The sequence below is a fragment of the Lepus europaeus genome, chromosome 17, assembly GCF_033115175.1.
Source record: "Lepus europaeus isolate LE1 chromosome 17, mLepTim1.pri, whole genome shotgun sequence".
NCBI classification, from domain to species: Eukaryota; Metazoa; Chordata; class Mammalia; order Lagomorpha; family Leporidae; genus Lepus; species Lepus europaeus.
Window position 1 is genome coordinate 22,844,582 of NC_084843.1, and position 22,263 is coordinate 22,866,844.

At 39.6% G+C, this 22,263-nt stretch overlaps 1 protein-coding gene across 4 annotated transcripts in view; it reads left to right on the forward strand.

The window, feature by feature from the left end:
• Window positions 1–22,263, forward strand: part of SORCS1 (sortilin related VPS10 domain containing receptor 1) — a 572,961-nt gene that overhangs the window by 501,607 nt on the left and 49,091 nt on the right. For all 4 annotated transcript variants that reach the window (XM_062214029.1, XM_062214026.1, XM_062214027.1 and 1 more), the window contains exon 19: window positions 21,367–21,553. In XM_062214029.1, the coding sequence (XP_062070013.1) occupies window positions 21,367–21,553 (187 nt within the window). The remainder of the gene's footprint in view (window positions 1–21,366; window positions 21,554–22,263) is intronic.

The window sequence follows — 22,263 nt, forward strand, 5'->3', positions numbered from 1 at the left end:
CAGCCCAGAATATTATATCCTGCAAAGCTCTCATTTGTGAATGAAGGTGAAATAAAGACCTTTCATAGCAAACAGAAATGGAAAGAATTTGTTGCCACTCGTCCAGCCCTGCAAAAGATGCTTAAAGATGTGTTACACACAGAAACACAGAAACATGGTCATCAATAAGAAAGAAGGTAAAGGAAGGAAACCTCACAGCAAAAGATCACAGGAATCTCAAACCATATATTAGAAAAAATCTTTGGCAAATGGCAGGGCAAAGTTACTACTTATCAGTAGTCACATTGAATGTTAATGGCCTGAACTGTCCAGTTAAAAGACACAGATTGGTTGATTGGGTTAAGGAACAAAACCCATCTATTTGCTGCTTATAAGAAACGCATCTTTCCAACAAAGATGCATACAGACTGAAAGTGAAAGGCTGGAAAAATATATACCATGCCAACAGAAATGAAAAAAGAGCGGGCATAGCCATCTTAATATCGGACAACATAAACTTTAACACAAAAACAGTTAAGAGAGACAAAGAGGGGCACTATATAATGATTAAGGGATCCATTCAACAGGAAGATATAACGATTATCAATGTATATGCACCTAATTACAGGGCACCAGTTTATTTAAAAGACTTGTTAAGGGACTTAAAGGGAGACATAGACTCCAATACAATAGTTCTGGGGGACTACAATACTCCACTCTCAGAGATAGACAGATCAACAGGACAAAAGATCAACAAGGAGACAGTAGATTTAAATGACACTATAGCTCAAATGGATCTAACAGATATCTACAGAACTTTTCATCCTACACAGAAAGAATTTACATTCTTCTCAGCAGTACATGGAACCTTCTCTAGGATTGACCACATACTAGGCCATAAAGCAAGTCTCAGCAAATTCAAAAGAATTAGAATCATACCATGCAGCTTCTCAGACCATAAAAGAATGAAGTTGGAAATTAGCAACTCGGGAATCCCTATAGCATATGCAAACACATGGAGATTGAACAACATGCTCCTGAATGAACATGGGTCATAGAAGAAATCAAAAGAGAAATCAAAAATTTTCTGGAAGTAAATGAGGATAATAGCACAACATACCAAAACTTATGGGATACAGCAAAAGCAGTGTTAAGAGGAAAGTTTATATCAATAGGTGCCTACATTAAGGAATTGGAAAGACACCAAATAAATGAGCTTTCAATGCAACTCAAGGATCTAGAAAATCTGCAGCAAACCAGACCCAAATCTAGTAGAAGAGACATAATTAAAATCAGAGAAGAAATCAACAGGATTGAATCAAAAAAATATTACAAAAAATCAGCCAAACGAGGAGCTGGTTTTTTGAAAAAATAAACAAAATTGATACCCCATTGGCCCAACTAACTAAAAAAAGAAGAGAAAAGACCCAAATCAATAAAATAAGAGATGAAAAAGGAAACGTAACAACAGACACTACAGAAATAAAAAGAATCATCAGAAATTACTACAAGGACTTGTATGCCAGCAAACAGGGAAATCTATCAGAAATGGATAGATTCCTGGACACATGCAACCTACCTAAATTGAACCAGGAAGACATAGAAAACCTAAACAGACCCATAACTGAGGCAGAAATTGAAACAGTAATAAAGGCCCTCCCAAAAAGAAAAGCCCAGGACCAGATGGATTCACTGCTGAATTCTACCAGACATTTAAAGAGGAACTAACTCCAATTCTTCTCAAACTATTCAGAACAATCGAAAAAGAGGGAATCCTCCCAAATTCTTTCTATGAAGCCAGCATCACCTTAATTCCTAAGCCAGAGAAAGATGCAGCATTGAAAGAGAATTACAGACCAATATCCCTGATGAACATAGATGCAAAAATACTCAATAAAATTCTGGCCAGTAGAATGCAACAACAAACACATCAGAAAGATCATCCACCCAGACCAAGTGGGATTTATCCCTGGTATGCAGGGATGGTTCAATGTTCACAAAACAATCAACGTGATACACCACATTAACAGACTGCAGAAGAAAAACCATATGATTCTCTCAATAGATGCAGAGAAAGCATTTGATAAAATACAACACCATTTCGTGATGAAAATTCTAAGCACACTGGGTATGGAAGGAACATTCCTCAATATAATCAAAGCAATATATGAAAAACCCATGGCCAACATCGTATTGAATGGGGAAAAGTTGGAAGCATTTCCACTGAGATCTGGTACCAGACAGGGATGCCCACTCTCACCACTGCTATTCAGTATAGTTCTGGAGTTTTAGCCAGAGCTAATCGGCAAGAAAAAGAAATTAAAGGGATACAAATCGGGAAGGATGAACTCAAACTATCCCTCTTTGCAGATGATATGATTCTTTATTTAGGGAATCCAAAAAACTCTACTAAGAGACTATTGGAACTCATAGAAGAGTTTGGCAAAGTAGCAGCATATAAAATCAGTGCACAAAAATCAACAGCCTTTGTATATACAGACAATGCCACAGCTGAGGAAGAACTTCAAAGGTCAATCCCATTCACAATAGCTACAAAAACAATCAGATACCTTGGAATAAACTTAACCAAGGACATTAAAGATCTCTACGATGAAAATTACAAAACCTTAAAGAAAGAAATAAAAGAGGATACCAAAAAATGGAAAAATCTTCCATGCTCATGGATTGGAAGAATCAATATCATAAAAATGTCCATTCTCCCAAAAGCAATGTATAGATTCAGTGCAATACCAATCAAGATACTGAAGACATTCTTCTCAGATCTGGAAAAAAATGATGCTAAAATTCATATGTAGACACAGGAGACCTCGAATAGATAAAGCAATCTTGTACAACAAAAACAAAGCCAGAGCCATCACAATACCAGATTTCAGGGTATACTACAGGGCAGTTGTTATCAAAACAGCATGGTACTGGTACAGAAACAAATGGATAGACCAATGGAACAGAATAGAAACACCAGAAATCAATCCAAACATTTACAGCCAACTCATATTTGATCAAGGATACAAAACCAATCCCTGGAGTAAGGACAGACTATTCAATAAGTGGTGCTGGGAAAACTGGATTTCCACGTGCAGAAGCATGAAGCAAGACCCCAAGCTTTCACCTTACACAAAAATTCACTCAACGTGGATTAAAGACTTAAATCTATGACCCAACACCATCAAATTATTAGAGAGCATTGGAGAAACCCTGCAAGATATAGGTACCCGCAAAGATTTATTGGAAAAGACCCCAGAAGCATAGGCAGCCAAAGCCAAAATTAACATTTGGGATTGCATCAAATTGAGAAGTTTCTGTACTTCAAAAGAAACAGTCAGGAAAGTGAAGAGGCAACCCAACCGACAGAATGGGAAAAATATTTGCAAACTATGCAACAGATAAAGGGTTGATAACCAGAATCTACAAAGAAATCAAGAGACTCCACAACATCAAAGCAAGCAACCCACTTAAGTGATGGGCCAATGACCTCTATAGACATTTTTCAAAAGAGGAAATCCAAATGCCCAACAGACACATGAAAAAATGTTCAAGATCACTAGCAATCAGGGAAATGCAAATCAAAACCACAATGAGGTTTCACCTCACCCCGGTGAGAATGGCTCACATTCAGAAATCTACCAACAATAGATGCTGGAGAGGATGTGGGGAAAAAGGGACACTAACCTACTGTTGGTGGGAATGCAAACTGGTTAAGCCACTATGGAAGTCAGTCTGGAGATTCCTCAGAAACCTGAATATAACCCTACCATACAACCCAGCCATCCCACTCCTTGGAATTTACCCAAGGGAAATTAAACTGGCAAACAAAAAGCCATCTGCACATTAATATTTATTGCAGCTTAATTCACAATAGCTAAGACCTGGAACCAACCCAAATGCCCATCAACAGTAGACTGGATAAAGAAATTATAGGACATGTACTCTATAGAATACTATACAGCAGTCATAAACAATGAAATCCGGTCATTTGCAGCAAGATGGAGGAATCTGGAAAACATTATGCTGAGTGAATTAAGCCAGTCCCAAATTGACAAATATCATATGTTTTCCCTGATCAGCGACAACTAACTGAGCACTAAAGGGGAAACCTGTGGAAGTGAAATGGACACTATGAGAAACAGTGATTTGATCATCTCTGGTGCTGACTGTTGATGTACAATGTAATACTTTATCCATTTTAGTATTTTTTTGTTTTGTTCTAGTACTGTTGGTTGAACTCTGTAATTAACACACAATTATTCTCAGGTGTTTAAATTTTAACTGAAAAGTGATCACTGTTGAATATGGAGTGGGAATAAGAGAGGGAGGAGATGTACAATTTGGGACATGCTCAATCGGACTTGCCCCAAATGGTGGAGTTAGAAACGTGCCAGGGGATTCCAATGCAATCCCATCAAGGTGGCATGTACCAATGCCATCTCACTAGTCCAAGTGATCAATTTTAGTTCACAATTGATCACACTGATAGGTCTAAGAATCAAAGGGATCACACAAACAAAACTAGTGTCTGCTAATACTAACTGATAGAATCAAAAAGGGAGAGAACGATCCATCATGGGAAGCGGCATACACAGCAGACTCATAGAATGGCAGATGTCCTAAACAACACTCTGGCCTCAGAATCAGCCCTTAAGGCATTTGGGTCTGGCTCAAGAGCCCATGAGAGTATTTTAGGCATGGAAAGCAAAGACACTCTGGAAAAAAAAAAAGAAAGAAAAAAATAAGACCTAAATGAAAGATCTCTGTGAGTGAGATCCCAGTGGAAAGAACGGGCCCATCAAAGAAGGAGGTTCCTTTCTCTGAAGGGAGGAGAGAACTTCCACTTTTGACTATGACTCTGTCGGAATAAGATCAAAGTCGGTGAACTCAAAAGGCTTCCATAACCTTGGCAACTCATGACTAGAGCCTAGGAAGATTACTGACGCCATAAACAAGAGTGTCAAATTGTTAAGTCAACAACAGGAGTCACTGTGTACTTACTTCTCATGTGGGATCTGTCCTTAATGTGTTGTCCAATGTGAAGTAATGCTATAACTAGTACTGAAACAGTATTTTTACACCTTGTGTTTCTGTGTAGGTGCAGACTGATGAAATCTTTACTTAATATATACTAAATTGATCTTCTGTATATAAAGATAATTGAAAATGAATCTTGATGTGAATGGAATGGGAGAGGGAGCGGGAGATGGTGGTGTGTGAGTGGGAGGGCAATTATGGGGGGGGGGGAAGCCATTGTAATCCATAAACTGTTTTTTGGAAATTTATATTTACTAAAAAAAAAACTAAAGAAAAAAAACAATAAGACCATAGTATGTGGAGGAAGTTAAAGAGAGTTAAGGTAGTTTAAGTCCAATGAAATGTTTGTGAAGAATTAAAAGTATTAATTTTATTAGACTCCAACATATCTATGATACGTACTTTAATATTTAGAGCAAAAACTAGCAGAGTAATAGCAGAATGCTTAATTATCAAGCTATTCATCTGAAAGGGAAATTGGAATAAAGTAAATAGGTAAAGATTTCTTCACCTTTTTTTTTCCAAAAACAAAAGAAGTCTTTTATTAATCCAAAATAAGGCAAGAAAAAGGGAGAAAGAAACATAGTATAGCTAGATAAATAAAAAACAAATACTAGAATGGTGACTGTAAACTCACATACTGTCAGTAATTACATTTCATAAACTAGTGATTTTTGCTTAAGAAGTCTGTGTCTGGGGCCGGCGCCGTGGCTCACTTGGTTAATCCTCCACCTGCAGCTCTGGTATCTCATTTGGGCACCTGGTTCTAGTCCCAGTTGCTCCTCTTCCAGTCCAGCTCTCTGCTGTGGCCCGGAAAGGCAGTGGAGGATGGCCCAAGTGCTTGGGCCCCTGCACCCGCGTGGGAGACGAGGAGGAAGCACCTGGCTCCTGGCTTCAGATTGGCGCAGCACCGGCCGTAGCGGCCATTTGGAGAGTGAACCAATGGAAGAAAGACCTTTCTCTCTGTCTCTCTCACTAACTCTACCTGTCAAAAAAAAATGCCTGTGTCTAACTCTAGATCATGAACATGTCATGCCACAAATTTTCCCTTTAGTTTTTACATGAATGTGATTCATCTTTAAGAAAGTTCTCAGGGACAATCTAACATTTGTATATTTTTCTACACATCTATCCTGTTGGCCCAACATAATCAAAAACCTTTCTTTCACAATGAATTACTGTGAAACTTTGTCCTAAATCAGTTAGCCATATGTGTGTGGATTTGTTCCTAAACTTTATATTGTATTTTTTGGTATGATTTTCAGTATTAATTCATCTACAACACATTTTATTTGCTTTAGAATTAGAGTAAATCTGGATATGTGGACTTAAAAATTTTAAATGCAAATAGAAAATATATGTATATATTCATATATACATGTATGTATATGCTCGTGTACATATGTGTATATAACTTAAAATTACAGCAAAATCAAATATTTTCTGTTAAATCAACTTGTTTTCAAAAAACTACAATATTTTAAGTGGATAAATTAAAAAAGAAATTTGAAGATAAATGAATGAATAAGGGGTATACTGTGATTATGAATTGGAAGACTCAATATTATGAAAATATGTTTTTTTCCATATTGATCTTAAATTCAATGCAATCTCCATAAAAATCTCCAGCATTTTGTGTGTTAAAAATGACAAGATGGGGACAGATGTTTACCATAGCTTTAAGATTTTTATAGATTTATTTTATAGATTTTATTTTACAGATTCATTTTAATTATTTGAAAGACAGAGTTACAGAGAGAGGTAGAGACAGAGAGAGGGTCTTCCATCTGCTGGTTCACTCCCCAGATGGCTACAACGGCTGGAGCTGTGCTGATCCGAAGCCAGGAGCTTCTTCCTGGTCTCCCAGGTGGGTGCAGGGGCCCAAGGACTTGGGCCATCTTCTGCTGCTTTCCCAGGCCATAGCAGAGAGCTGGATCAGAGGAAAAGCAACTGAGACTAGAAGCAGTGCCCATATGGGATGCTGGCGCTTCAGGCAAGGACTTTAACCCACTGCGCCACAAAACTGGCCCCTAAGACAGTGGTTAAAACACCCACACCTCACATCAGAGTCCTGCTCTGGTTCCTTTTACTCTAGTTTCCTACCAATACAGACCATGGGAAGTAGCAGCAATGGCTCAAGTTACTGGGTTCCTATACCTCTATGAGAGCCAGCTCCCATCTCTGGCCCATCCCAGTCTCAGCCATTACAGGAATTTGAGTGAGGGCGCTAGCATATGGGAGCTCTCACTCACTCTCTCTCATTCTTTCTCTATCTGAATCTTTCATAAATTATTAAATTAATAGAAACTTTCAAAAAAGAGTGGCAGTAGAGAGAGGAGGTAATGGGAAAGAGCTTAGCTCTCGATTCTGACAGAGCATGCCTCCTTATTTCCAGAGTACTAGGGGCTGCCCCAGCAGCCTTGCCCACACTGTTCACCCACAACACAGAGTGCTGTGTGGGACTGGCTCCAGGGATGCTGCTACCCTGCTGGGCCCAGCTGAACCCCGGAGGCTCACTCTGTCTTGCTGGCATGTAGGAACATCTGCAGAGCCCCTTTAAAGAGGATCGATAAGAACTTCTAGTGAGCGACTACCCTCTCCAGATGATGCCTCGCCCACCAAGTCCCTGCTCTGAGGAGTGGAAGAGGGAACCATGTGGGTTCCTCCGCTGAAGTCTGGGAGCCCAGAGTGTTTGAGGGAGCACTGCTCACTCGGATGCTGGTCCATGATAGAGGATCACCGAGACAACAGATCGATCAGATGGGCTCTTTCCTATTCACCCTCTCCCTGGCAACAGGGAATCCTCTGCCCCCAGGGCCTTTGTCAGAGTTCATTCCCCTTTCTCCTCCCTCTAAGCTACTGTGTCTGTTACAAATGTCCCGCCATGTTCCTACTTCTCTCCCACCACTTCTGATGCTCTTCCTCAGGCTGACCTGTAGACATAGCTGCTTTGGAGCAACTTGGTGGAAGAGGCAGGAAACCCTAGACTGCGCTGTATGGTCATCCTGAGTCCTTTCCTGAATATCATCTTCTGAAGCAGCAGGTGTTTGTACTGAGGCAGAGACCAGGTTATTGTTTCATTTCTAAGAACACAATAGAGCAAGATCTGATATTAGAACGCTGACTCCTCATCAGCTCCAGTTTTTGCACAGATAATGCAGGACAAGCACCAGGGACATGGGCCATGCTTTCCATGTAACAACCATTATCAGGCATCTCATACTGGGTTGAGGGAGTGTGGGAACAGATTGGGGGAATCTGGTTCAAAGACGTGTAAATTCGTGACTTCTACGCTCAAGAAGGTAAACACAAATAATAAGCCTGTTCATTCCAGTTGGGTGGACAAAGTTACAACAGCAGGGATAAAATGTGCTGCCTTCAGCTGTCAGATATGGTCTGTGGAGTCCCTTGTCTCCTGGTGCAGAGAGCCAAATCAAAGAATCTTCCTCATAGGAGCAGACTCTGGGGACACCACATTTGACTGTGGGAGTCTGTGCTACTGATTCAGACTTCTTGCAGAAACAAGTCTCTCTGCTGCTCTTAGGATTATACACATAGGCATGGGCAGTACATGTGATAAACGAAGCAGAATAAATAGTTGTAGAGTCACACTTAGAAGCTGGGGAGCATTGACAGTTTACTCAATGATAGCAACTATTCAGATATCTAACATTCATTGAGCATCCTGTTTCAATCTGTAAGGCTTTACTTGCATTATCTCATTTAGATGTCACAGCAACCGTCGGCCAATAAGTGTTGTCATGATTGTCATTTCAGAGATGACACAATTGAGATACATGAATGCAAAGCGACTCATCCTTGGCCACACAGCTACTAATTAATAGAGCCAGGAGTCAAATCCTGACTCTGTGGCATCTTGATTTTCTGTTGCTTTTTGTGGTCACAAGCATCAAGTTCTTGGAAGAAACCAAATGTAGTTTCTAAACTGCCATAAAAACCCTTAGCGAAGAGCATCTAGTGATATTAAGGAATGGAAAGAAAAGGCAAATTCAGCTATGCCTATGCCAGTTTTCACTAAGGCTGCTTCTGTGTTAGACACTCATCAATAACTCTACCAACATTTTCCTTCTGGATTTTCTGAGAATATTTATGGCTTGGCATCAGTTTGTTTCAAAAAAATTTTCGGAGAAGAGAGATGCTAAATCCTCTTTAGGGTTTCCCCCTCTTTGCAAAAACTGTGCCTTTATTGAATGCCAACTCTGACATTGTTTTACTCATGCTAAATGATATTACAAAACTTGGAGAATGAATGCAGCACCCAAGGAATATAGAATTTGTATATAGTTTGCCAAATTTCTCCAGCAGTTTGGGTATCAATTAGAGTGTGATAATTTTTAAAAGTAAATAAATCCAAACCCAAAGCAAAAAAAAAAGAACTCATATTTAATTTCTGTATCTTTCATGACATCTTCAAGTGTACTCATCACTTGAATTTGATGCTCCTAAACTTACTTTGGAAATAAATGTCTGACTCTTAATGCATACCTGTGACCAATTTTTCATAGAATATTATAACATGCTTCTGATACCTGCAATAGAGCAAGTCCCAGATGCCAAAGGTACCCAGAGGTCCCTGTTTTCCTCTGATATGATACCATAGTGTGCTTAAGGTAGAAGTGGGCAAAAGATTCTTATAGCTAATGTATATTTGTATTTTGTCATTTGGAAACCAAATCCTTGTGCCTCTGATCCATGACTGATTCGTCTATTCTTCAATCTGTGGGGCTGGATTGGGTGAGGAACTGATGAAATCCTACCTTTTTTTTCTCAGTTACTTATACACAAACCCCTTCGTGTAGTTCCATCTCCTGTGCATATCAGCTAAAGCCTTAGAGACCTAAAGAATAAACTGCCTTGTGAAATAATTAGAGGGGTGTGTGTGTGTGTGTGTGTGTTTGTGTATTTATTTGTTCTTTAACTAATATTTTACCTAGTGTCCATTTTTTATTATGCAGCTATCATTCACAAGTTGACACACTTTATTTTGTGAGAAAACATTTTAAGTTAAATAGTACCTCTACTATATTGAGTTTTAAGTAAAAATATAACCACATAGACAGTATGAAAAATTTGTATTCACTGAACATTAAAAAGTAAAAACCAATTCATTATATTGCAATTAATATCTTGAGACATCTCCCAATAATCTGTAATTATCACTAATGGAATCATGCACTCCCGGTTGCAGCTTTAGCATCTCTGATAAATGTGCCTAACATATTGATAGAAACTCAATAGATGTATGTGGATTTAGTTAAGCTTTCTCTAAGAGTATAGAACTAAAAGCCCACTTAAAAGCCCAAAACCTTAAAAGTTAAAATAACATCCAAAAGGTGTTAGAAGTCTGTATCTGAAATCTTGGTCTCTTCCTTTACTAGTACAAGTCCTAATTCTAAGACAAAAAATATCAATGAAAACAAAGCAAAGGAAAAGACAGAAGTAAATCAGATGCTAGGTACACTGAAGTTAGCTCATAGTTTCACATGCCTCTAGTAGTATAACATACCCAAGAAATGGACTGTATGAAGTCACTTCAAAATCAACGTGAGAAACATGAATTCATAACACAACTCCTCTAGAGGCTCATAGAATTCTTTACCTGATGTGTTACTGAGAGAACCACACAACTATGGTGACACTGATGAAATTCCATTGCAGAAATTCTATCCCTGCTGCTTTGCAGATTCTTTCCAAGTATATGCTCACGAAAGAAACTTTATTAGAAGTAACAAGGCAAAGGATCAGTCTTGTTTCCACGCTAGATCTCTATCACAAATTCAAGAACATGCACACATGCATAGACAATGCCCTCTACATCATTGTTTCCTTAACAATAAAGAACAACTGATCCAGATACCAACCAAGAGGGGAGTGAAGAGTCCAGGAAGTTGTGTCTAAGAAACCATTTTTCATCTACACCTGAATTTTAGGGAGCTAACTGAAGGTGTTTTGCCCTGAGACCCAACCCTACAATGAGGAGTAGCATCTTTTGTTCTGGATACTCTCAAGATGCGTGCCCTAATGAGCACTAATGAGCCCCTAATGAGCCTATAAACTTTCAACATAATAATTCAGCTTCCTAGAGAAGTTTCCTAGAGAAGTCCAGTGTAAGAGCCTCAAGGCATAAGATGGATACAGAAGGCCCTCGTTGGTCTTAAGAACTCAACAAAACCAATTTGAAAGGCATTTATCTGAGAGAACTGCTAGCATAAGTAGTGTCTGCATGTTACAGAAGATAATTAAATCTGTTTTAAACAGCTGTAAGAAGAAAGAGATGCAATTCTCTGCATAATTTAAGACTTTTAAATTAAATCTGAGGCATGGGACTAAAATTAAAACTTTGATCTGTATCTCATTTTTAATGCTTCAATTTACATACAAAGACTGGAAGTTAATAAGGAGAATTCATGATTATAACTTTCGGGAGATTTAACTCCAAAATGTGAGAGTCGCATCCTCATTAGATGGATTTCAGTGATCTGTAATTTCACATACATTGAAAGACTTAAGGAAGCATAAAAGTGCCTACAGCGTAATAACACTTCATAAATATTGCAGGAGGCTGGTGTCAGATGGTACAGAAGAGGGCCTTTGGTACCTCTTTCTGTGAGTCACTTCTTCGTTTGAATTCGTGACAGAATTTGACCTACTTTTTCACCTGGAGAAAAGACTGTGGCTCCTGAAGGATGGAACAAAGACTAGGTGGGCAGTGTTACTTTGAGGCAGGGATCAGGTTCCGAGCCAGCTCAGTTCTGACCAGAGGCCTCAGCTGTTTCTCCTTCCAAACAGAGGACTAGAGGCTGATTTCAAGGAACTATGGAGATTTAAGAGCCTTTCTCCTGTATCATCCCTTACTCCATTGCTTTATTCTCTTCTACTCTAACAAGGTAATTGAGACACTTCATTTCCTTTTCCTTGTTGCTTGAGGTTAAAAAGGAAATAGGAAATGAGGCAGCAATATAGGTTGTCTTTAGCCTGAGGTCTAGTGTCTGAAGCTCAAATTGGATTTCTTAGCAACTCTTTCTAAGCCTGCACTTCCCTCTCAAAACTGGTCTGCTTACCTTGGGTTTTGCTGTTCTTCAGGGTCTTAGAAAAAAAAAAAAGGTGTTTTTCAAGAACTTTGATCTGCCTCAAAAATCAAAGTGAGATGTATGGCTCATTACTGAGAATTCCAGACCAGTGAGCATCCCAAGCCCTACAGCAATGCAATAGTCTTCCAGTTTGGTTTTCATTCTTAACATGCTTGCTCCAGGCCCTTCAGTACTAATGTCGCACGTCACCTGCATGAGCAGCCACCACCTCTGAATCAGGGCTTCCCTATACCGTGCAATCCTTGCCCCAGGAACTTCCTCAGGCTTCTGGTTTTTCATTTTATCTTATGTTATTCCGTGACTCTCTGCTTGAGCAGCTCAGTCCTCGACCTCATCCACCACTAAAGTGCAATAAGAAGTCTCCATTAGGAGACAGCTGCACTTGAATGAATGCTGTATCCTCTCCTGAGAGCTGAAATATTTCCACAGGCCAAACGTATTGAGTACGTATGCATGGATGTTCAATAATACCAATGACATGTTTAATAGAATCATAAAAATACCATGCTCTGAACTAGAAGTAACAATTGGCATCACCAGGTCTGCCCACCTTTAATTTACTGGTAAAGAAATTGAGATCCAGGTGTACAATGTATTTCCAAAAACATATAACTGGGCCTCATACCCCCAGGTGACTGCCTGGCTTTTTTTTCGGGTACCTCTTCTTCATAGAGCACCTCAACAGACTTCTGTGAAATCCCTTAGATTTTCAACAGCCTAAAAATTTGTAAAGGGGATGACATAGCCATCTAAGGCAAGAGATCATATATCCATTTCTAACAAGGGGTTGAATGACTTGGACAAGTCTACCAAGTGATGCTAGGTATAAAATTTTTGAAAGGTATTGAAAACGTTGGCAGCAAAGTGCTACAACAAGGCAGTGATCCCAGTGTTGTGATGGTAGTGGAGGCGACAGTGTGTATGTGTCCGTGTGCATTCTTATTAAGATCGTGTTGATCAATCTACTAAAAATTAAATTGCTGGACAAGAAAATTATTGATGGTTTTATTTTTTTATCATTTTCTGCACTTGTTTATTTTTCCAATGAATGTATCATGCCTTTTCTCTCTTTTAACAAAGCTAGTACATATTTTGCTACCAGGAAAAAATGGTTGTGTAGGTTTATTCCTAATCTTCCTACTACTCTTTAAAAAAGCATTCTTTTTTTCTTATTACATAGTTGAGTATTTTACCTTTTGGGTGATTTTTTTTTTGACAGGCAGAGTTATACAGTGAGAGAGAGAGAGAGACAGAGAGAAAGGCCTTCCTTCCGTTGGTTCATCCCCCAAATGGCCACCACGGCCAGCTGCACCGTGGACAGTGAGAGAGAGAGACAGAGAGAAAGGTCTTCCTTTTGCCGTTGGTTCACCCCACAATGGCCGCTGCGGCTGGTGCGCTGTTGGCCGGTGCACCGTGCTGATCCGAAGCCAGGAGCCAGGTGCTTCTCCTGGTCTCCCATGCGAGTGCAGGGCCCAAGCACTTGGGCCATCCTCCACTGCACTCCCGGGCCACAGCAGAGAGCTGGCCTGGAAGAGGAGCAACCGGGACAGAATCCGGCACCCTGACCGGAACTAGAACCTGGGGTGCCGGCGCCGAAGGCGGAGGATTAGCCTATTGAGCCGCAGCGCCAGCCAACAATAAGCATTTTTAAAAATTTTTATCACTACTTATCAATAGAATATGACTTAAAACTGTATGCTATTACTGTGTACTACAAGAAGATCTATATTGAAAACAAAAGAATATCAAGTATTGATAATGTGCAGCAACTGGTCCTTCATACACTGCTGTTTGGAGTATACATTGATTGGTACTGATTTGACATTTGACATTAACTACTGTAGCCAAATATCTGTACAACCGATGCTTCACTGCCTTCCACTTCTCAATGTATCTAGGAAGTCTGCCTTAGCTGCTGTTTCTTCTACTACAGTGTCAGTTACCGATAGTCAGCTAAGCAAACACTAAATGAAAAAAAAAATCCAGAAATAAAAATTTTAAATAAATTTTATCACAGAATATTTTTTATTATTAATTTCTACTATGCCTAACTTATTAAACTTTTTAATATATATGTATATATATGAAAATGTAACATATAATTAGGGCTTAAAATATTTGTGTGTATGCATATATATTTTCAGACTGAAAAAATTGATAATATGCATTTAACTAAATTGGTAAATATGCATTTAACTAAACTGCAAAAATAGGTGAAAGTAATTTATGGTGACAGAAGGTAGAATAATTGTTACCTCATGAGAGCGAGTAATGGGATTTCAGGGATACAAGAATTTTCAGTTCCTTGAGATGGCTGGTGGCTAATGAATGTGTTCATTTTATAAAAAGCAAGTTATATATTTAATGATTTCTATATTATAACATATGTTACTCAATAAAAACTTTATTTGACATTTATGTAAAAGAAACTACTTTACATTTAGGCCTTTGTGGAGGAAAAAAATAAGAAAAACAAGGAAAATTTTCTTGGATCTTTCTGGAAGAATTGATTTCCCAGGCCAGTCCTCTGTGTTTACCTATGTGGCGAATGTAAAGGTCTCTTTCCCAGAGATGTAAGAAACCTGAGTAAGATAAGCAGGAGATCTCACTGAAGCAGCAGATGTTTGCGTTGGGGTAGAATTCCAATTTCTGTTTCAGGCCCCTTATCACATTTTAACAGACCGGACTCTCATTTTGCGATAGTTCTTGTGTTTCAAGGCACTCCAGCTCCCTTGTATGTTTGGTGAACTCCTCACTTCCCTCATGTGCTCTCCCTGTCTCCATCCTGCTGGTCTCTTCCTGTCCCTGACTCCACTGCACCCCCCAGGGTATCCCATGTTAACAGCCTGGGCTGCATTGACCCCACACTTCTCCATACCCATACACACACATACGGACTTGTGTGCTATTAATGAAAATGGGTTATATTAGTAATTTCCCTACAATGTAGTTTTTGCTGCATGACCCGTAAGCTCCTTTCCAAGACAAAATGTCGACGAAGCCTAAGTCAGACTCACTGTGGAACTTGGCACAGCCCGGGATGTGACAGAAGAGCCTGGTTTCTGTCTGTGGTGGGCCTCTGACGCTATCAGGGGCGTCTTGGAGTCTCGTTCCTGGACGGAGACTGCCAGGACTGAGTTCCTGGAGCATTTATTTCCCAGTTCATCTCTGAACCCATGTTACAGGAACTGATAGGTTCACACACCTTTCATCGCTGAGGTTAATCTTGGCTTCATTGTGGCCATTTGATGGATTAGTTTTTCTATTACAGAAGTCAGTGGCCCCCTTGGAGACTCTGTATATGGATTTCATGTGGTTTTTGTGACTTTCCCAGGCACTTGTTTGGAGCTGGTATTCTCAGTCTTGTCTCTGTGAGTACATATGTCTAAAGGACGCTACATCTGAGGAATTTTACATGATAGCGTAGATGTTTGCCAGTTTGAGTTCAGTTTAAAGAGATGAATTTTGATGTGTTAAATTGCAGTAACCCACAATTAAGCACGTGGTTTTCCTGACTACGGATTATGAATACTGATCATCTCTCATGTTCTCTGTGAGAATGGCTTAAGTATGAGAATGCCTAACCCGAGGGCAGACAGTACAGAGGTGAAGTGGGAAGTTCCTGCCCACTCATCTTTCAATATAAGGATCTCACTAAAAATGTTTACAGAGGGTGGGGGCCAGCAGTAGGCTAAGCCTCCACCTGTGGCGCCAGCATCCCATATGGGTGCTGGTTCATGTCTGGGCTATTCCTCTTCTGATCCAGCTCTCTGCTTGTGGCCTGGGAAAGCCATGGAAGATGGCCCAAGTGCTTGGACCCCTGCACTCATGTGGGAGATCTGGAAGAAGCTCCTGACACCTGGCTTTGGATCAGCCCAGCTCTGGCCATTTCAGCCACTTGGAAAGTGAACCAGTGGATGAAAGACTTCTTTGTCTGCCTCTTCCTCTCTCTGTAACTCTGCCGCTCAAATAAATCTTTTTTAAAAAATAGTTTACAGAGGTGAAACTGGAGTGGAGTCAAGCAGGGAAGGACAGTGATGCCTTGACTTTTCTGCAACTTTTCTCTCACTCTGAAAAATATTATAAGTAACTTTTAGTTATGGAAGTTATGGAAACTCAACAGGGACTGAGTAGAGTTGAATAAAGTTAACTCATAAATAATCGTAAACCATTTCATAAGTCTGTAACTAGCAGCATGACTTTAGGCACCTGATTCAGCCTCTGTTTACCCTGGTGTTTCAGGTATATCAAATAGAAACATCTTTCCTTCCTATCTCCCAGTTATCTCAGTAGACATAAAAGATACAAGAAAATATTTTGATGAGCAGACACATTCGAAACTCACAATACCCAAAATATATTAAACTAAAAGGAATTATCTGCAGGCACCCAGGACACAAAAGTCATTACAAAACAGCCCTTAAGAGTTTACAACAAACTACCCTAGACTTACCCAGAAGTTCATTTTCCTAGAGAAGCTAGCTAACATTGATTCTGTGTGCCATGGAATTTTTGTTTGTGATTTTGTTTCAGTCAACTAACAGTGAGTTTAGTTTTTCATTTCTATTAATTCACCCTTAGCATTTGGAGTCCTGAAGCATCCTACTAAGCTTTACCTTGATTTAAAATTGAGTAAGAATATTCATCAGCTTGTGCTGTACTTCATTCATCTTCAGGTGAATCCAGCCAAAAGAAAAATCTAATGTTCAGCTGTCAGAACTAGAGGGCCTCCACCTTCCCCACAGCCCAGCTTCAGATTTCAGCATCTTAGACTGAAATGGGACTGAACATCTGCCTCAGAGGCACTGAAACAGCCGACAGGGCTTAGATGATCGTTGGGCTGTGGCATTTTAAAAAGAAGTTTCTAAAAAGCTGCTGTTATCAAAAGCTCAGATTCACCGATTTCAAAACCAATAAACTGTGAGTTCATTTTGATGGGAAGGCACATGTAATTTCCTGTTGTAGCTGTTTTTTCAATCTTCTGCCTGGAATACTTCCTTATTGCCTTTCCAACATATTTAGTTTAGAGCCCCCTTCTAATTCATGGTCTATATGGTAGCCAGAGTGATCATTTTGGATTTAAATGCTGTCGTGCCATCTTTGCCCAATCTCCTGCATAAAATACTTCAATGCTTACTTGTTGCTATTAGGAGTAAAACCAAAATCTGGAACTTAACCTACAAGACCAAAATGTGTTTTTTTTTTCTTCTTCTCTCTAATGTCATTTTATAACATGTTCGTATTATCTATTTCTTTCTCTTTAGTCACCGTCAATGTTTTAAATTGTACCATCTCCTTTCCATCATGGGACATGCACACATCTGTTTTTCTCTGTCCCCCATTACCTGGATTCTTTTATCTTGGACTCATCCACTCATCTTCGTCATCTGCTTTGCTTATTCCACACCTTCCAGTCTTCTCGGCTCAGGCATCACTTCCTTTGGGAAGCCTTCCCGGAAGTTCCCAATCACATCAGCTCTATTACACAAGATTACACCACCATGCACCTCTCCTTCATATTTTCTCATGAAACAAATTTAAACTTATTTATATGATTATTTAAAGAACATCTGATTCCCTAGTGGTCTGTAAGCTCATGGAAACCTAGACCACATTTGCTTTGTTTGTTTACTAATTATTTACTCATCAACATTTTCCCATTTAGTACCTGACACAGTATAAACCTTGAATCAATGTCTGCCACTTGGTTGAGTGAATCAATGAATGACCAGAAACCTAGTTAAAATATGGCAAGCATGCTTGGTCATTGGTTATCAAGGACATAGGATGTCAGCCTTGTTCTCTGTTTCTTTTTCTTTTCTTTCTTTCTTTCTTTTTTTTTTATTTTTTGGACAGGCAGAGTGGACAGTGAGAGAGAGAGCCAGAGAGAAAGGTCTTCCTTTTCTGTTGGCTCACCCCCCAGTGGCCGCTGCAGCTGGCACACCGCATTGATCTGAAGCCAGGAGCCAGGTGCTTCTCCTGGTCTCCCATGAGGGTGCAGGGCCCAAGGACTTGGGCCATCCTCCACTGCACTCCCGGGCCACAGCAGAGAGCTGGACTGGAAGAGGAGCAACAGGGACAGAATCCAGCACCCCGACTGGGACTAGAACTCGGGGTGCCAGTGCTGCAGGCGGAGGATTAGCCTATTGAGCCATGGCACCAGCCCATTCTCTGTTTCTTATTCTCTGAAAGGGGTTGACATCTCTGCTATCAGTGATAATTAGATTCCTGGGGAACCTGGAGACTGATGGCAGATAAGTCACAAAGTGATACAGTCACAATAGTATTAGGGTTACCACTTACTGAGAGCTCTTGAAGACATACACATGGGATCTAGTTCATTCCATTTGAGTGGGCACAACAACAATAGTAGCAATATGATCTCCTGCCTTCTGCTGTCAGACATGGCTCCCTGACATTCATATCACTTAGAGCAGAGTCCAAACCCAGGGACTTGTCTTCATATCAGGAGGGCCTGAGACTTCATATTTAACTGGAGTAACCAATACTGTTAACTTCAAGGTGCTCAGGTGTGTGATAAGCCTAATACATAAATGCATACGCACACTTATATATGTGCCTGATTCTTCAATGTAATGGATGCACTTGTATAAACAATAAACATCTGCTTCCTTTCACCTGTTATATGCATACAGGACATTATTATGAATAGACAATTAAGAATGCTGTTAAATCCAAAGACCAGCATGACAGGTGGTAGAACATACAGTCAGACAGAATATGGGAGGTGTCTTATGTAACTGACATGAGGTCTAAATTCAGACCAATGTAAGGGAAACTATGAATACCAGACATGAAGGACAAGGTAGACTCGAGAAATGGCAGCCAAAGTTGTACTCTTTCCAGCTGTGTGTCACTGCTCTTTTAGTGAAGGCTGAAACAGAATTGAGTGAAGTGTGAATATGGCTCCTGTCTTGCAAATGATGGCCCATGCCTGATGCCCGCTGTATAGTTCCCCATCTTCCCTCATCCTGGCCCCCTCTCTGTGGCTACTGGACACAGTGTGGCTTCTTTTAATCCATGAATAAACCTAGCTACCTAGCTATCGTATTTCTCTCAGACACTTGTTTCTAAAGTTGTGCTCTACCTCTATACCCTTAGGGGTAACTTCCTGGAACCTCTGCTGGAAGGCCAGAGACCATGGGAGAGGGAATTCACCAGAAATAGAAAAAGAAATTGATCAGTCCACTTTGGTTGTCCAAATGAAGGACAAGAAAGCAAGATTGGTTGACATTTATATTTATTAGTGCAGGGAATTCAAATAATTGCACAATGTCTGGGCTTGTGGATATTTGTTTTGTAGTTTTTAATGGAGTTTTTTTGTTTCAGCCCAAGGGAGAATTCTGCCTGTGTGCTTACTGAGAGCTAGCAGCCATGTGTTCCCTCCTACAATACTCAGATGGCCATGGAGCAAGGGAGTAGGTCACATGGATTTGTAAGATTTGAACTGCTTTTTCCTTTCCTTGTAAATTAATTTTTTAAATGTCAGCATTTGAAACTTACCCTTTTCAACAAATATGATACAAAGTGAACCTTACTTAATTGAAAATACATTCCTAGTTCAAAGGTTTTGACCCCAAAATGAGAAATATTCTCAAAGTCCATGCCACATACATACACACACACACATACACACATACACACACACAAAGTGGGCTATGTGTGAAGGAAGTTGGTTTTCTCAGTTGGGGCTAAGCAATTTTGTTCTTTAAAAATAAAATCTATCATTCCATCAGCATTTAGTTTTTGTTTGTTTTCAACAGCCTACGGATTATAATGTACACTTAATATCCTGCCTACCCATGAGAAATATAGAATTATAAGATTCTGAGAAAATTTTAAATGAACATTGTAGGTCTTTCACAGCTGCATTGTTTTTGTCATCATTTATTTTTGTGTAGCATTTTATAGATGACTTATTACATGTGTTTTTTTAAGTAGCAATCTTTTGAGTTTAGATGGTAAGAGAATATTTTATCCATTTCATTGATTTGGTAATTGAGGCCACATAACTTGAATGAAGCCATCTAACTTATTAAAGATAAGCCAGGATTCAAGCCTGGGGAGCCTTGATTGTTATTGCTTGATATCTTGTGGTAGCTTTGATTTGCATTTCCCTGATGGCTAGAGATGTTATGCATTTTTTCATATATTTATTGGCCATTTTATTTCTTCTTTTGAAACTGTCTGTTCAGGTCCTTTCCCCTATTTCTTAACTGCAATGATTATTTTTGTGTTGTTGATTTTTTTTTTAGTTTCTGATATATGAATCCTTATTGGAAAAGTAGCTGGCAAATAGTTTCTGCCATTACGTTTGATCTCTCTGTACTCAACTGATGATTTCTTTTGCTGTGCAGAACCTTCTGAATTTGATATTATTCCATTTCCTAGTCTTGCTTTTGCTGCCTGTACTTTTGGGGTCTTAACCAAAACAGCATCGCCTATACCAATGTCTTGAAGTGACCCCTCTGTGTTTTCCTCTAACAACTTCATAGTTTCAAGTCATTCATTTAGATATTTGATCAATCTTGAATAGATTAGCACCACTGAATGAGAAGTCTGTCCTTTCTCCAATGTATGTTCTTGGCAAATTTGTCAAAAATCAATTGGCTCTATGTATGTGGATTAATTTCTGGGCTCTCTATTTTGTTCCATTGATTTATATGCTGTTTTTATTTCTATAGCTTTGTAACTTTGAAATAAGATATTTTGATGCCTCCAGCTTTATTTATTTCTTTATTTTCTTCAGCATCGCTTTAGCTATTGTTGGACTTTTGTGGTTCTATACAAATGTTAGGATTGTTTTTAATAATTTTGTAAAGAATACTGTTGGTATTTTGAGTGGGAATACATCGAATCTGTAAATTGCTTTAGATAGGAGTTTTAAAGCCATCTGTGTATACCTGTTAATCATGGAAATGATAGACAGTAACAAAGCCTGTAGCAAAATTGAATGTCAAATAAAGTTGGTAACCAAATGCTGGGACTTTGGTATATGGTGCTCTTCATGTTTGGAGAGAATACAGCTTTGCAAATTCTTCCCTGGCAGGGACTGTCAGAGGGATTGTATCATACACAGACTTTGTTTCAGCTATAGGAGAGAGTTGGAGCTGCTAGGATTACTGAGCCGGGTCCCAGGACAAACCTCAACCCCATGGCAGGAGCAGCCAAGCACTAATTCTCTTCCCTCTGACGCTGGGCTGTTTTTCAGGGTGATGTTCAGCGGACGCTCATCCAAGTGGACTTCGGTGATGGTATTGCAGTGTCTTACGTCAACCTGAGCTCCATGGAAGACGGCATCAAACACGTCTATCAGAATGTGGGCATTTTCCGAGTGACCGTGCAGGTGGACAACAGCCTGGGGTCTGACAGCGCCGTCCTGTACTTACATGTAACTTGTATGTTATTACCGTTGTTGACTTATGACATATCTTAAGTATTGTGTCCTTTTAAAATCTAATCCCAAATTTCATATCTAGAGGGATGAAACAGTTATCTTTTAGCAGGAGAGAAATGGGAAGTAAGAGAGTGGAAGAGTGAAGCAGGGAGACAGAATGAGGAGGATCAGTGAGGGGAATAAGGATAGTCTTGGACTCTGGATTGCATCCAGTGGTTCGCATTGTATTTACTTTACCTCCTTTAGGTGCCTTGTAGACATTACCTGTGCTTGGGGGTTGGGCCTGAGCAGCTTGCGAGCTGTTTAGTTGAAACATGAATTTTGCTTCTCCTTTGTTCAGATAGGGTGAAAAACAATCCACGGGCAGCTCAGTGTAATGCAATGGGAATGAGACAACTAAGGAGATCTCTTCTCCTTCTAATTACTTTCTGTCTCCCGTGCTATGTCTCACTATTAATAATCCTTCAGACCTTTGTTCTCTTTATATAAACATCTCCTGAGCTTCTCTCTATGGATGATCGGGTGTTAGAGAGAAAGAGGTAGAGGGAAAGAAGTGTAAACATTGCTAAAGAGATACATGAGGAAACATTTCCAAGCAATGCTGAACCATTTCTCCCTTTAAGGAATCTAAAAGAATGAATAAATACGATAAACTAATAATAACTTCTGAGCTATGTTAGGTAACAGTGTGAGTCATGAATATGCTAGTAG